We start from the raw sequence: 14,047 nt of genomic DNA, 5'->3' as shown, positions 1-14,047 counted from the left end.
CCACTGTATGAAGCAGTATGCCTCTCAAAGCCAGTTGCTGAGAACCACAAGTGGAGAGAACTCCGTCTCAAATTTCAGTGGCGCCCTGTGGGATAGCAAAATTTGGGTCCCCCCTCGCCTCTTGTCTTCCATTCTCCATAATAGTTGTGGCACCCCAGTGACCAAACTGGTCGGGCTCCCCTAAATCCTCCTCTGCTTGTAGACTTATGGTGGCCACCTTGAGAACAGGATGCTGGGCTCGACACGGCTGAGCTCTCCTTAATCTTCTCCCCAATGCATGCTACTGTTCCACAATAATTCCATTTCCAAACAATTCCATCGGCCGGGCTCCTTTCGTCATTCCTGTCGCCTCTTGCCAAATTCCCGGTATGAGGATGCTCTCCAAACATTGCGTCTGCTCTGTTGAAACACCAGGAAAGGCGCTTCCTTGCAGGTGATAGCAACACACCACGCCCTGGCAGTCTGGGAAACCCAGCCCTTCATCCCATTAGCAAGGATATAAGCAGCACCCCCACTTTTGAGAGAGCGTCTGGAGCAATTTTCTCTGCGTGGAGCCTGTCCTGACTTACGAAGCAGGGTCCTGAACTTTGCCAAAACAGAAAGGATGAAGCTCAGTTTGGGCAGGATGCCCCTGGGGGTGAAATCTGCCTTTGTCTTGGCAGTGGCTTTTCTTCTTCAAGGTAGGTAACTTGTGTGTGGGGGGGGGAGAAATATAATAAAACAGGACTATGAAGAGTTTTGTGGCTCCTTAAACATTAGCACATTCACCGCAGTGTGTAGGAGCTTGTGAAGTCTAATGGGCTGTGATTTTAGCTCCACTTACCTCAGATTCAGTAGTACTTCCTTCTGAGTAGACATGGTTAGGATCGTGCTGTTAGTCTTTAAGGAGCCACAAGACCCTTTCTTGGTTTTGCTGTAACAGATTATGGGAGGATGTCGAGCCGCTTTCTGACTGCTTTTAGCTCCCAGCAACAAAGGCTGTTCCTCCGGTCTGTTTTGCTTCCCAGGATGGTGTGGGATCCAGCCAGGTTTGGGGAGGGATGGGGGAGAAAAAGGCCCTTTATGTCACGCAAAAGGTGTTGCAACAGCCAGAAATGTCACAAGGAAACAGTGTTCAGCAGTTCCGCGGTTCCTCCTGCCACCAGCCCCTCAATACTGTAACAATGGCCAGTGGTGGATTTTGGGCAGTGCAGAAATTTCCCCCATACAAGGCACTGAATGGAGGGGGTACATCATCATCATCATCATCCCATATTTATATAGGTATCTACTGAGAATGTCCATAAAAAGCAACTGTACCCAAATGAATTATTGTGAAAAGAAGAATTATTTTTGGGGGGTGGGGCAGAGAGGCAAATGTCCTTGCTCAGAGTGCCATATTATGAAAGTCGGCCCCTGCAACGGCTTTCTCTTCTGGAAAGAAGTAAGATTTACTTTGATTGGGCTGAAAAAAATGGAGCCTGTTGGGGTCTAGGAGCTACTCTAGGAGCAGGTTTGAAATATATGACAGGAAACCACAATGCTTAAGGTTTCCAGAGGGCCTTCTCGGTGGTGGTGCCTGCCCTGTGGAATGCCCTCCCACCAGATGTCAAAGAGGAAAACAACTACCAGACTTTTAGAAGACATCTGAAGGCAGCCCTGTTCAGGGAGGCTTTTAATGTTTAATAGATTACTGTGTTTTATTTTTCTGCTGGAAGCCGCCCAGAGTGGCTGGGGAAACCCAGCCAGATGGGTGGGGTATAAATAAATTATTATTATTATTATTATTATTATTATTATTATTATTATTAAGAACTATGTTAGGGGGAAAATGGTTTTGTGTCCAGGCAGGTTAGGATGCTTGACGGAATGCTAAGTTGACCTAAACGCTGATACTGTTCTTCATTCCCCACTGCCTGCAAATTGAGAGCAAGGGGGTGGGTCTAAACTGTGCCCCCTAAATATTTTTGGACTTCCAATTCCCATCAGCTCCAGCCAGCCTGGTCAGGGGTGAGGGGAATTGTAGTTCAGCAGCATCTCTGAGAGCCACGGCTTAGGCCCCAAGTTTAGAGAGATGCTGAAGGAATTGTAGCCAATATTTCATAAGGCCGGGCAAGCAATCAGCATACCTGTTTGTTAGAGAAATGTTTTATTTTTAAGCACCCATTGTGTGAAATAGATCTAAGTAACTCATCCAAAGCTATCCAGATGAAAAAGGATTTTAACAATGTAAATGGGAAAGACCGATAAACACATGGTTATTAACCTTTAGATGGAAATCAGTAAGGGGTAGAAGTACTTGACTTCATCTAGGTCATGCAGTTGTGTGGTGTAGCGGTTAGAGCACCAGACCTGGAAGACCAGGGTTCAAATCTCCACTCGGCCATGAGGCTCACTGAGTGATCTTTGGCCAGTCGCTGCATCTGTGCGGTTTCTGCTTCCATCTGGACAGAGAGGGAGGGGAGGTTAATATCCAAGTTCAATTATGATGCTCACTGGATAGCTTTGGACAGCATCCCTCAACCTAACCTAGAAGGTTGTCGTAAGAATTAAATTTGTAAGAATTGTAAACAGTGATCACATCAAGCATCGGTATTATTGGGCATTTGGCAGCGCCCACGTCCCTGCACAGGGCCTGCTGCCAACTCCCGAAGTCTCTTGGATGTGCTCCTCTTCGATGCCTCTTCACCTACCTGCTCCTCGCATGCAAGGAGTGACAAGAAAGAGGAAACCGAGCACCAGCCTCTCGTTCCCAGTGGGAGCAGGAAAGGAAAAACAGGCAATATTAAAATGGGCCCACCTAGTACATCTTGCCCAAGACTTCTCCGAATCTAGAGATGAGCTGATACCGATTGTAAAGAATGTTGTATATAGTTGGACTAAATGACCCTCATGGTACCTTCCAACTCTACATTTCTAGGAAGTGCTGTGGAAAAGGTTCCCCCTGAGGTTGATTGTGGGGGGGAGTGGAATTCAGAAGATCTCAGACAGAGACCTTCTAGAGTCTGCTGAGCAACCAGGAAGCATCTCTCCCAAGGAGGAAGTGGGCAGGTGCCAAACCTCCTTGGCCGCTGTCTGCTTCCTGTTTGCTGTTGTCAAATCAGCTGGTCCACATGGCTGCCATTGCTTATTTATATCATTTTCCCATGGCACCCATACCCTCAAATTGTCCCCATTTGCTCAGGGCATTCATGGAATTACAGAAGCCATCCTGACTTCTAATTTGATCCCGGTGTGTCCTTTTCGGTAGTGGCGCCCTCCTTGTGGAACACGCTCCCTTCAGATGTCAAGGAAATAAGCAACTATCTGACTTTTAGAAGACATCTGAAGGCAGCCCTGTTTAGGAAAGATTTTTTCATGTTTGATGTTTTATTGTGTTTTTACTGTTCTGCTGGGAGCTGCCCAGAGTGGCTGGGGAAACCCAGCCAGATAGAATCATAGAATCATAGAGTTGGAAGAGACCACAAGGGCCAAGCAGGAAACACCACCAAAGCATTCCTGACAGGTAGGCAGGGTATAAATAATAACATTATTATTATAGGGATGAGGTGGTGCTGGCTCCCACAAGAGCACCGTATCAAAAGACATGCATCCTGATTTTTGTTAGAGACATGTTGGAGGGTACATAAAGAAGTCCCAAGTAGTCTCCGACTCAGGTATTGTCCCAACCCGAACCTTCTTAGCTTCAGCAAAGAAACTGCATCATGTGGCCAGTGCTGTGGGGCTATATCTGCCTGTGTCTGCGTTGGCATATCATGCATGGCTCTGGGCCTGCAGAGCTCCTGTCCCCAAGGAGGCGGAGAAGTACTAGCCGAGTTTGTTAGACTGGTGAAACTAGATTGCTTCTCGAGTGTGCCCAAGGGATCATCCATCTCTAATTCTAACCCATAATTACCCCTTTGAAGCTGGTGAGTTTGAAAGAGAGTGGCCAAGCTGAAGACATTTAACGAGTCTAATGCCTGCCAAGATGTTAGTATCCCATGTTCAAACGCTATCAAATCCCCCTTCAAGAACCATTCACTATGGGTTTTTACAAGCACTACAATTTGGTGCATGAGTGCTGCCATTCAACCAACACTGTGGGATGCTCAGACGCTGGCATTCAGCCTATGTTGTGATCAAGGATAAGAGCTAAGTCAGGCCAGCATCCTGTTCTCACAGTGACCAAGCAGATGCTTATGGGAAACTCACAAAAACTCAATAGGGATCAACAGACCATTCTGTTTCCTGTCTGTTGTCAGTTGGGGATGTGTTCATTCATTAGTCCATTTGGACCCGTTCCCTTTTTTGCATTAATCTAGTGTGTCTGAAAAATTGAATTTTAAATATCTACAGTGGAACCTCGGTTTTCAAGCATCTCGGAAGCTGAATGATTTGGAACCCAAATGCCGTAAACCTGGAAATAATTGCTTCCATTTTCAAACACGCCTCAGAAGTAGAACGGCTTCCGCTGCATGTTTTTCCATTTTTCCCCCCAATGGATTTTGCCGACCGCCCATCGAGCCTTGATTTTCAAACGTTTTGGAAGTCGAACGGTCTTACGGAACGGATTACGTTCGAGAACCGAGGCTCCACTGTATTTTTGAAAGCATTTCCTCAGCTTGTACAGTCATACCTCGGTTCAAGTATGCTTCGGCTTGAGTACTTTCAGTTTAAGTACTCCGCGGATCCGGAAGTGTTTACTTCCAGGTTCCGCCACGCGAGTATGCACAGAAGCGATCTGCACGGTTCACGCATGCGCAGAAGCGCTCTATTGGTGGTTCGCGCATGCACGCTATTGCCACTCGGATTAAGTACTTTTCAGGGTACGAATGGCACCCCGGAACCAATTAAGTACTTAACCCGAGGTACCACTGTACGCAATTCCAAAAGCCTAGAACTGTGCTGCAAAATACAGAAAAGTCCAAATCGTGTCTGTGCTCCAGTGTTCACATTAGCCTGGGAGTTGCAGATCAAGTTCATTCACATCAAGATTCCTGAAGAATGAAATGCTTCTGCCTCCCTAGTTCTGACGCATTCCAAGTAAGCTTTGGTCCATGCTTTTACTGAACTCAGTTCAGTTTCTTCTTCTGTTGTTATGACCAGGAGCCCTTAATTTTAATTTAAACAGTGATGTGTTTGAGGGGGACAGTCCTCCTGGATGAGAGACGACAGGTTGGCAAGGCATTCACCCAGCCTTCCCACTCTTCTGTCTTGTGGCAATTCTGATATGAAACATTCTGGGTCCACGACCATCACCTTTACCAGCCTAGTATTTCAGATGGAGATTTTATGTGTGTGTGACCCTTTCACAAAGCATCTGAATAAATTCCACCCAGATTAACCTTACTGAAATTAAGTGGGCCACACGCAATAATTTCAACGGGTCTACTCTTGAGTATGGCTAATGTTGGGTACAACCCATAATCCATATATAAAAATCAACCTGCTTTGCTAAGCCATCACATGTTAAAATGATTGGTCATAATTTCTAACTTCCGACCTGAGGGGCTTTCCGAACTTGAGAGTCCCATGGTCTGCAAGAAGATCAAACCTATCCATTCTGAAGGAAATCAGCCCTGAGTGCTCACTGGAAGGACAGTGAAGCTGAGGCTCCAATACTTTGGCCACCTCATGAGAAGAGAAGAGACTCCCTGGAAAAGACCCTGATGTTGGGAAAGATGGAGGGCACAAGGAGAAGGGGACGACAGAGGACGAGATGGTTGGACAGTGTCCTCGAAGCTACCAACATGAGTCTGACCAAACTGCGGGAGGCAGTGGAAGACAGGAGTGCCTGGTGTGCTCTGGTCCATGGGGTCACGAAGAGTCGGACACGACTAAGCGACTAAACAACAACAATTTCTAACTAGATTAAGACAGAATCCAGCCAAATAAAAAACCAACTTTGCTAAAAGAACGAAGAATGTATATGCAGCTTTTCCTTTGAAGTTGATGGGGATTTAGGAGTGCCTGCATTGGATGGCATTATTTCTGGCTGATTTGCAATGTCAGAAGAAAGCTCACATCACAGCCCTCAGCCACAGGGTGAACTGCGCTCACGCCTGAAATGACAAGCAAGCCTGCTAGCAAATGAATAGTAGCTCAGCCTTGCCTCTCCTCGTCATGCTTTTGTTAAAAATGCTTCCTTTCAAAGCATAAGAAGAAATCTCCACCAATTTATTCACTTATTCATCATTCCCCCCCCCAAAGGATTTTTTTTTTAAAATTATTTTCTTAAGAAAGGAACATGACAATGACAAACGGCAAACAAGAATACGACAACCCTTGTTGCAGAGAGTGTCTTCTTCTTTGGCGATCACTCGTAGCCAAGTAAGATTGTTTTCCATAAGCGCGGTTTTAACAGCAAGTCCGTAAGTGACTGTGGAGGCCAAGTCTGGATCCACACGTCCTTCCACAGTGGGGGTTGATCACGGTGAGGGCTTGCCAAGCGTGTGCAGAGTGTGTGTCCAACAGCCCACTGATGTATAGTGGTATCTCGGGTTACAGCCACTTCAGGTTACAGATGCTTCAGGTTACAGACTCTGCTAACCCAGAAATAGTACCTCGGGTTAAGAACTTTGCTTCAGGATGAGAACAGAAATTGCGCGGCGGCTTGAGCGGGAGGCCCCATTAGCTAAAGTGGTACCTCAGGTTAAGAACAGTTTCAGGTTAAGAATGGACCTCCGGAATGAATTAAGTTCTTAACCTGAGGTACCGTACTACTGTATTTATTTAAGAAAGCTATACCCCTTACAAAAAAAACCCCACAAAGCATACAAGATACAAAATTTAAAACATCAGAAAACAGAAAACATTAGAACAATGTCCGTAGTGCAGAGGCCTCCTAAAACAAAGTCTGTTTAACTTAGCCAGGCCTGAAACTTAGCAGGGACGGCACCGGCCTGATTTCTCAACGGGAAGGAGTTCCAAAAAGTTGAGCCTATTTCATGAGTTGTTGTTTCTGGTCCATGGAAGACGAGCAGTAGTGTTCCCCAATGATGATCTAACTCATCGCCTTAGGACATTTGTGGGAAAGGCACAGACCTAGACCTAGAATTGTACAGTTGGAAGGGACCACAGGGGTCATCTAGTCCAACCCCTGCAAAGCAGGAATCTCTTGCCCAATGAGGGCTGTCCTTAAGGCACCCTGTCCCCAATGTTGAGAGGTAGGGGGATGCACATTAAAGCTTAGTTTAAGCAGAGTAACCTTTGATTCACATATAGGCCTGGGTTGGGCTCTCTCCAAAGTGATCTAGGTACTTTAAAGTTCAAAATGGCCCCAGGGATTGGAGGGGACGTTTTCGGATGACATCGCAGAGTGCTGGTCATTCCACACTGTGTGGAGTTGGCTTCTGCAGAGCTGCAGAACTCCTGTTCTCAGGACAAGCAATGCATGGGAAGGCATTGAAATGTGTAGTTCAGGATAAAAATACGTTTAAAAATGCATGTATTGGGAATAAATATGTATCAACATACAATTTTGATTACATCTTTAAAAATGCATTTTTTTGTGGAGACTTGAAGCAGGCTGATCAATCTATCGTGATTGCAGAGGGGACTCTGGGGCAACTTGATTCTCACATGCTCCCTAAACCCTTCCAACCTGGTTCAATATATGCTAATTTTTGCTTGGATGATAAGGCTGTATTATGCAAGGCAGGATTTAGGTTCCTTGACTATCTGTTTTCTGCCTTGGGCTCCTTTGTGAGGGAAGAGGGGCTATAAATTCATTCAACAAGCATTTCAAAATTATCTTTTAAAAGAATTAAAAAATGGGAAGTTTTCTTTAAATATTAAAAAAGCAACCTGAATCGTGTTATTTTCTTGCATGTTGTAGTTCAGGGGCAGGGAACCCGTGTTCCTCTAGGTCAGGCATCCCCAAACTGCGGCCCTCCAGATGTTTTGGCCTACAACTCCCATGATCCCTAGCTAACAGGACCAGTGGTCAGGGAAGATGGGAATTGTAGTCCAAAACATCTGGAGGGCCGAAGTTTGGGGATGCCTGCTCTAGGTGCTGTTGCTCTCAAACCCTCATCATCCCTTTAAAAAGTTATATACAGTGGTACCTCGGTTTATGAACACAATTGGTTCCGGAAGTCTATTCATAAACTGAAGCGTTCATAAACTGAAGCGAACTTTCCCATTGAAAGTAATGGAAAGTGGATTAATCTGTTACAGACGGTCTACGGAGTACTTAAACTGAAGCGTTCATAAACTGAAGCGAACTTTCCCATTGAAAGTAATGGAAAGTGGATTAATCCGTTCCAGACGGGTCCACGGAGTACTCAACCTGAAGCGTACTTAACCCGAAGCATGGGTGTAATTGGTTCCGGAAGTCTGTTCATATACTGAAGCGTTCATAAACTGAAGCGAACTTTCCCATTGAGAGTAATGAAAAGTGAATTAATCTGTTCCAGATGGGTCCACGGCATTCGTAAACCGAAAATTCGTAAACCGAGGTGTTCATAAACCGAGGTTCCACTGTATTTATATTTCATTGAAAATTTTCAGTGGACAAATAAAGTAAACTCTCATCATCGCTAACCATTGGCCATGCTGGCTCTGGGGCTGATGGGAGTTGGAGTCTAACCACACCTGGAGGACCCCAGGTCCCCCCATTCCTTCTACGTATATGAAGCAATAGCAGCTTTCATCCCTCAGCTATGAATTCTGCATTCCAGCAAATGTGTGCTGAAGGTGACAAACAATTTAATTGGTTTCAGGGCGGAGCTGGATCGTTTTGTACCTGAGACACACAATTAAAATTATTGATGGCTGTGCTTCCTTCTATTAAGACCTGAATAAATAAGAGGTTTGGTTGGCCTATACGAGGGGACTGAGCCTTTACTGAGGCAAGCTCTCATGCCCTGCATATTCCCTTGCCAGGAGAGGAATTGTTTTTGCCTCTGTTTAGATGGCTCTTAAAAGTATACTGCTCTACTTTCCATACGTCCGGGTTTCCCCGGGCATTTTTGCCAATTCAGTGAAAATCGCATATGTGTCTGGGAGAACCCAGACGTACGGCAGACCTATCTTAATGCAAAGAACCTCGTTTATACAGTATTATGCTATTTCTTAGTTGTGGGTTTTGGTTTGTTCTGTTTCGTGGGTGGGTGTGTTTCGTCTTCTGTTATAAAGCTACGAATAATAATAAAAAAAGCTTTAATAAACAACAAATGGTGTTGTTCAGTCAGGTCTTTTATATTACCAACCAGTATTTATTGATGGTTTTGTTATTATTGTACTGTAGTTTTATATGGTGTGGTATTATTAGGAAAGTGTGCTACGTAAAATATTTAAATAAACAACTCATTTACCATTTAAAGATAAGTCAGGTGTCACCTTGATTTTCGGGTAGGGCTTCTGTGTGTTTAATCTCTTTGGGCCAGGCCAATGCTTCAACTTCACCATTGAGAGAGTAATGGGGAAATTCTCAGCCGGTTGAATTTCTGCCTGATTTTGCTAGTAGCGCTCCTGTGCCTTTAGTACCCACATTTTAGGCAGATATTGAGCGGATGTAGCTTTCCCGGCAAGGAGGTGTAACTGTACCTGTTGATTTTCTACCTGCGAAACACTTAAGATTCCCGCCAGAGAACAAGTGGAGCCGCTTCACTGGGATTATGCAGTGCTGTTACTCAGAGGAAACAATGTCGATGGCAACTTGATTTAGCATACTGGGAAGTTCTTTTTAACCCCGTTTCTTTTCCTAAACAGCCCGAAATATTCCTGGATATAGAAATCAGCCAATGAGAAGGACTCGTGCACAGTATAACTGTGCTTGGACTTAGATACAGCACAATTCAAATCCAGCTCTGCTACAGATTTACTGAATGGGGATATAATAATAATAATAATAATAATAATAATAATAATAATAATAATTTATTAAATACAATAATCTACTAAACATTAAAAGCCTCCCTAAACAGGGCTGCCATCAGATGTCTTCCAAAAATCTGGTAGTTGTTTTTCTCTTTGACATCTGATGGGAGGACATTCCACAGGGCAGGCGCCACTACTGAGAAGGCCCTCTGCCTGGTTCCCTGTAACACTTGCAGACCTGTTTTGTTTTGGAAGGGACGTGGGTGGCGCTGTGGTCTAAACCACAGAGCCTAGGGCTTGCCGATCAGAAGGTTGGCGGTTCAAATCCCCACAACGGGGTGAGCTCCCGTTGTTCAGTCCCTGCTCCTGCCAACCTAGCAGTTCAAAAGCACGTCAAAGTGCAAGTAGATAAATAGGTACCGCTGTGGCGGGAAGGTAAACGGTGTTTCTGTGTGCTGCTCTGGTTCGCCAGAAGCGGCTTTGTCATGCTGGCCCCATGACCCGGAAGCTGTCTGTGGACAAACGCCGGCTCCCTCGACCTATAGAGCGAGATGAGCGCAACCCCAAAGTCATCAGCGACTGGACTTAACGGTCAGGGGTCCTTTTACCTTTGTTTTGGAAGGACTATAGCTCAGTGTAGAACATCTGCTTTGCATGCAGACGGTCCCAGCTTCATCCCTCAGCATCTCCAGGTAGGACCACGAAAGCCCCATATCAGAACACGTCAGATGGACCAGTGGCCTGACTTGGTATGTGGTCCAGCCAGTTAAATGGGAACAGCACCTGATCCATAGGAGTGATATGAAGATAGATGGATAAGGAAACATTGTCAGCTATCCTTTGCCATACAAATAGGGTGAGGCCTGAACCTAAACTATCAATCACTTGGGAGTCATCTGTGTGTGGGCTGCTGCCTGAGGCATCAACAGGAGCAACACCTGAGGTGTAGCAAGAGGAAAATATTCAGAGAAATGACGTGGTACAGAGCAGATCTCTTGGGAGTATACTACTTGTTTGTTCTTTGGCTAATGGTGTTTCCTCATAAAAACCTCCATAATGTACAAATTGGGCTTGGGCATGTGGCATGGGTGTCTCAGTTTATAGGCCCACCGTTTCACAACCTCTCCCCTTTGTGGTCCCTTCCCAGGTATGACATGCATGAGTATTGGAAGAACTCCTGCAACTCCTGCAACTCCTGCTACTCCTGCTACTCGTGCAACTGCTGCAACAGGCGTGGCTAGTCGATCGGTGGCTGGTGCCCTTGAGAAGGAGGAGACCCTGCTACTCCTTGCAACTCCTGCTACTCCTGCAACTCCTGCAACTCCTGCTACTCCTGCTACTCGTGCAACTGCTGCAACAGGCGTGGCTAGTCGATCGGTGGCTGGTGCCCTTGAGAAGGAGGAGACCCTGCTACTCCTTGCAACTCCTGCTACTCCTGCTACTCCTGCAACTCCTGCTACTCCTGCTACTCGTGCAACTGCTGCAACAGGCGTGGCTAGTCGATCAGTGGCTGGTGCCCTTGAGAAGGAGGAGACCCTGCTACTCCTTGCAACTCCTGCTACTCCTGCAACTCCTGCAACTCCTGCTACTCGTGCAACTGCTGCAACAGGCGTGGCTAGTCGATCGGTGGCTGGTGCCCTTGAGAAGGAGGAGACCCTGCTACTCCTTGCAACTCCTGCTACTCCTGCAACTCCTGCAACTCCTGCTACTCCTGCTACTCGTGCAACTGCTGCAACAGGCGTGGCTAGTCGATCGGTGGCTGGTGCCCTTGAGAAGGAGGAGACCCTGCTACTCCTTGCAACTCCTGCTACTCCTGCAACTCCTGCAACTCCTGCTACTCCTGCTACTCGTGCAACTGCTGCAACAGGCGTGGCTAGTCGATCGGTGGCTGGTGCCCTTGAGAAGGAGGAGACCCTGCTACTCCTTGCAACTCCTGCTACTCCTGCTACTCCTGCAACTCCTGCTACTCCTGCTACTCGTGCAACTGCTGCAACAGGCGTGGCTAGTCGATCAGTGGCTGGTGCCCTTGAGAAGGAGGAGACCCTGCTACTCCTTGCAACTCCTGCAACTCCTGCAACTCCTGCTACTCCTGCTACTCCTGCTACTCGTGCAACTGCTGCAACAGGCGTGGCTAGTCGATCGGTGGCTGGTGCCCTTGAGAAGGAGGAGACCCTGCTACTCCTTGCAACTCCTGCAACTCCTGCAACTCCTGCAACTCCTGCTACTCCTGCAACTCCTGCTACTCCTGCAACTCCTGCAACTCCTGCTACTCCTGCAACTCCTGCAACTCCTGCAACTGCTGCAACAGGCGTGGCTAGTCGATCGGTGGCTGGTGCCCTTGAGAAGGAGGAGACCCTGCTACTCCTTGCAACTCCTGCAACTCCTGCAACTCCTGCTACTCCTGCAACTCCTGCAACTCCTGCAACTGCTGCAACAGGCATGGCTAGTCGATCGGTGGCTGGTGCCCTTGAGAAGGAGGAGACCCTGGATAAAAATGAGCTTGATGCCAATGAGCCTAAAATGGATTATGACGAGGCTGACCATGATGAAGACTCCCTGGAATACGATGGGACCGTTTCACTTGACAAAGTAGGCGCAACCGAGTCTCCAAAAGACACCATGAAAGAAGATGCCAACGAGGAGGGAGCAAGTAATGTGGAAGCGTCCCCAAAGGAGAACAGGCGAGCGGAAATCAACGTTTTGGAAGGGGAAAACCCAACTGACCTCGATGATGCCCTTAACTTTATCAGCCTCATTGCCAAGAGAGCTGCTGAGCAGCTGGAAGAGGAAGAGGCGGAGGACATGATGTCAAGTGACGATGACGCTCTTAACTTCATTAGGCTGGTTGCCAAGAGAGCCGCTGAAGAGGAGGAGGCAGCTGAAGGAGGGAAGTCAGTCGACGAGGATTCCTTTTCGTTTACCGACCTGCCCAAAATCTTGGGGCCCCTGCTGAAAGCGTTTTCTAGCGCGCCAGAAAAGTCCGAGGCTCCCTCACCGGATGACTTCTTTTCTTGGTTTCCTGACCTGAAGAAACTTCTGGAGGATCCCAAGCCGGCTGACAGGAGATCTTATCTGCCTACTTCTCCCCAGCCATCCCTACAAATATTCCCCGCCTCTCCCCAGCCCATTGGATCTGAAGACCTTTCTTCCCCATCTCTGCCAGAAGTGTCAGCCTCTGCTGCCCAACCAACCATACCTGAACCTCCTCAGACAAGACAGCCTTCTCTCCCAGATGTCCCAGACTCAGAAGAGAGATTTGATTAAGCAGGCACAGCCAAGCAGTCCTCACCTTTCTGGAGAATGAGGAAAAACGAAAAGGGAAGGCTGGTAGGGAGTCTCATTCCCCCAAACCTCCTATTTCTCCTTGAGATCACCTCTATTTCTTATTATTAACAAGGTATAAAAAGTAAGCACAATATATGCTTTTAAAAACACCCTGTTTTTCATTTGGCAATTTAATGCTGCAGCTATTCAATTTGGTTTGCATTCGAATTGGAGCCTGCCTCATTCTCACATCCCAAATCTGCGCGTGAACAGAAATGCTGCCTTATCTTAGTGGGCAGACTTATCTATCCCTAACTGTACTTGGGCATGGTGAATCAACTCTGCTTTGTTTCCTTAAGTACAGCCCAGCCTCCAGATTTCCCCCCATCTTCATTAAGCTAGGAACCTGCTGCAGGCTTGTATAAAGAGCACTGCCCAAGAGCTGTATATCACCTTGCTTAATAAACCTGTTTGGTTACTAGTACTTGCGTGGAGCCTGAATCTGTAGTCAAGGTTCAAGGGACAAGAACAGGCATCCCCAAACTTCGTCCCTCCAGATGTTTTGGCCTACAACTCCCATGATCCCTAGCTAACAGGACCAGTGGTCGGGGAAGATGGGAATTGTAGTCCAAAACATCTGGAGGGCCGAAGTTTGGGGATGCCTGGACAAGAACAACCACCACTGGGATTTGGGGGTACTGTTGCTAGCTCTGGTAGGATAGAGAGGATGAAATAAATGGGGAGGAGAATAAGAGAGAGACAACACCATAGGTTCTTTTGACAAGTGTGTGCGCAGACCCTCCAAGTGCCCCTGTTTTCCAGGGACAGTCCTAAGCTAACAGAAGCCGTCCCAGTTTCTGCTTTGATCCCAGAATGTCCCGCTATTCCATAGGATGTCCCCGTTTTCATTGGAGAAATGTTGGAGGGTGTGGAGTTATCTGACCCCCAAGCCATCCGATGGCAGCCCTTTATAGAGTGGCTAGAGGAACCCAGTCAGATGGGC

General features: G+C 46.9%; 1 protein-coding gene across 2 annotated transcripts; it reads left to right on the top strand.

Moving 5' to 3' along the window:
- Nucleotides 1-514: 514 nt before the first annotated feature.
- LOC118081073 (ice-structuring glycoprotein) lies at nt 515-13,525 on the top strand. Of its 2 annotated transcripts, XM_060271213.1 has the most exons (3): nt 515-680; nt 10,928-10,979; nt 11,100-13,525. In XM_060271213.1, the coding sequence occupies exons 1-3, from the start codon at nt 605-607 to the stop codon at nt 13,042-13,044; spliced, it is 2,073 nt and encodes a 690-aa protein (XP_060127196.1). In that variant the 5' UTR covers nt 515-604; the 3' UTR covers nt 13,045-13,525. The 2 variants fall into 2 exon arrangements, with proteins under 2 accessions (XP_060127196.1, XP_034963122.2); XM_035107231.2 differs by having other exon boundaries at nt 10,928-13,525.
- The last annotated feature ends 522 nt before the right edge of the window (nt 13,526-14,047 follow it).

This window comes from Zootoca vivipara, chromosome 2 (genome assembly GCF_963506605.1).
Source record: "Zootoca vivipara chromosome 2, rZooViv1.1, whole genome shotgun sequence".
Classification (NCBI taxonomy): domain Eukaryota; kingdom Metazoa; phylum Chordata; class Lepidosauria; order Squamata; family Lacertidae; genus Zootoca; species Zootoca vivipara.
This window is presented reverse-complemented; position numbering and strand designations above follow the sequence as displayed.

Excerpts from the sequence above, each read along its gene's own strand:
- LOC118081073 (XM_035107231.2), top strand. The coding sequence starts at position 605 with ATGAAGCTCAGTTTGGGCAGGATGCCCCTGGGGGTGAAATCTGCCTTT. Across the intron at positions 681-10,927 it reads AGTGGCTTTTCTTCTTCAAG|GTATGACATGCATGAGTATT; the intron begins GTAGGTAACTTG and ends GTCCCTTCCCAG.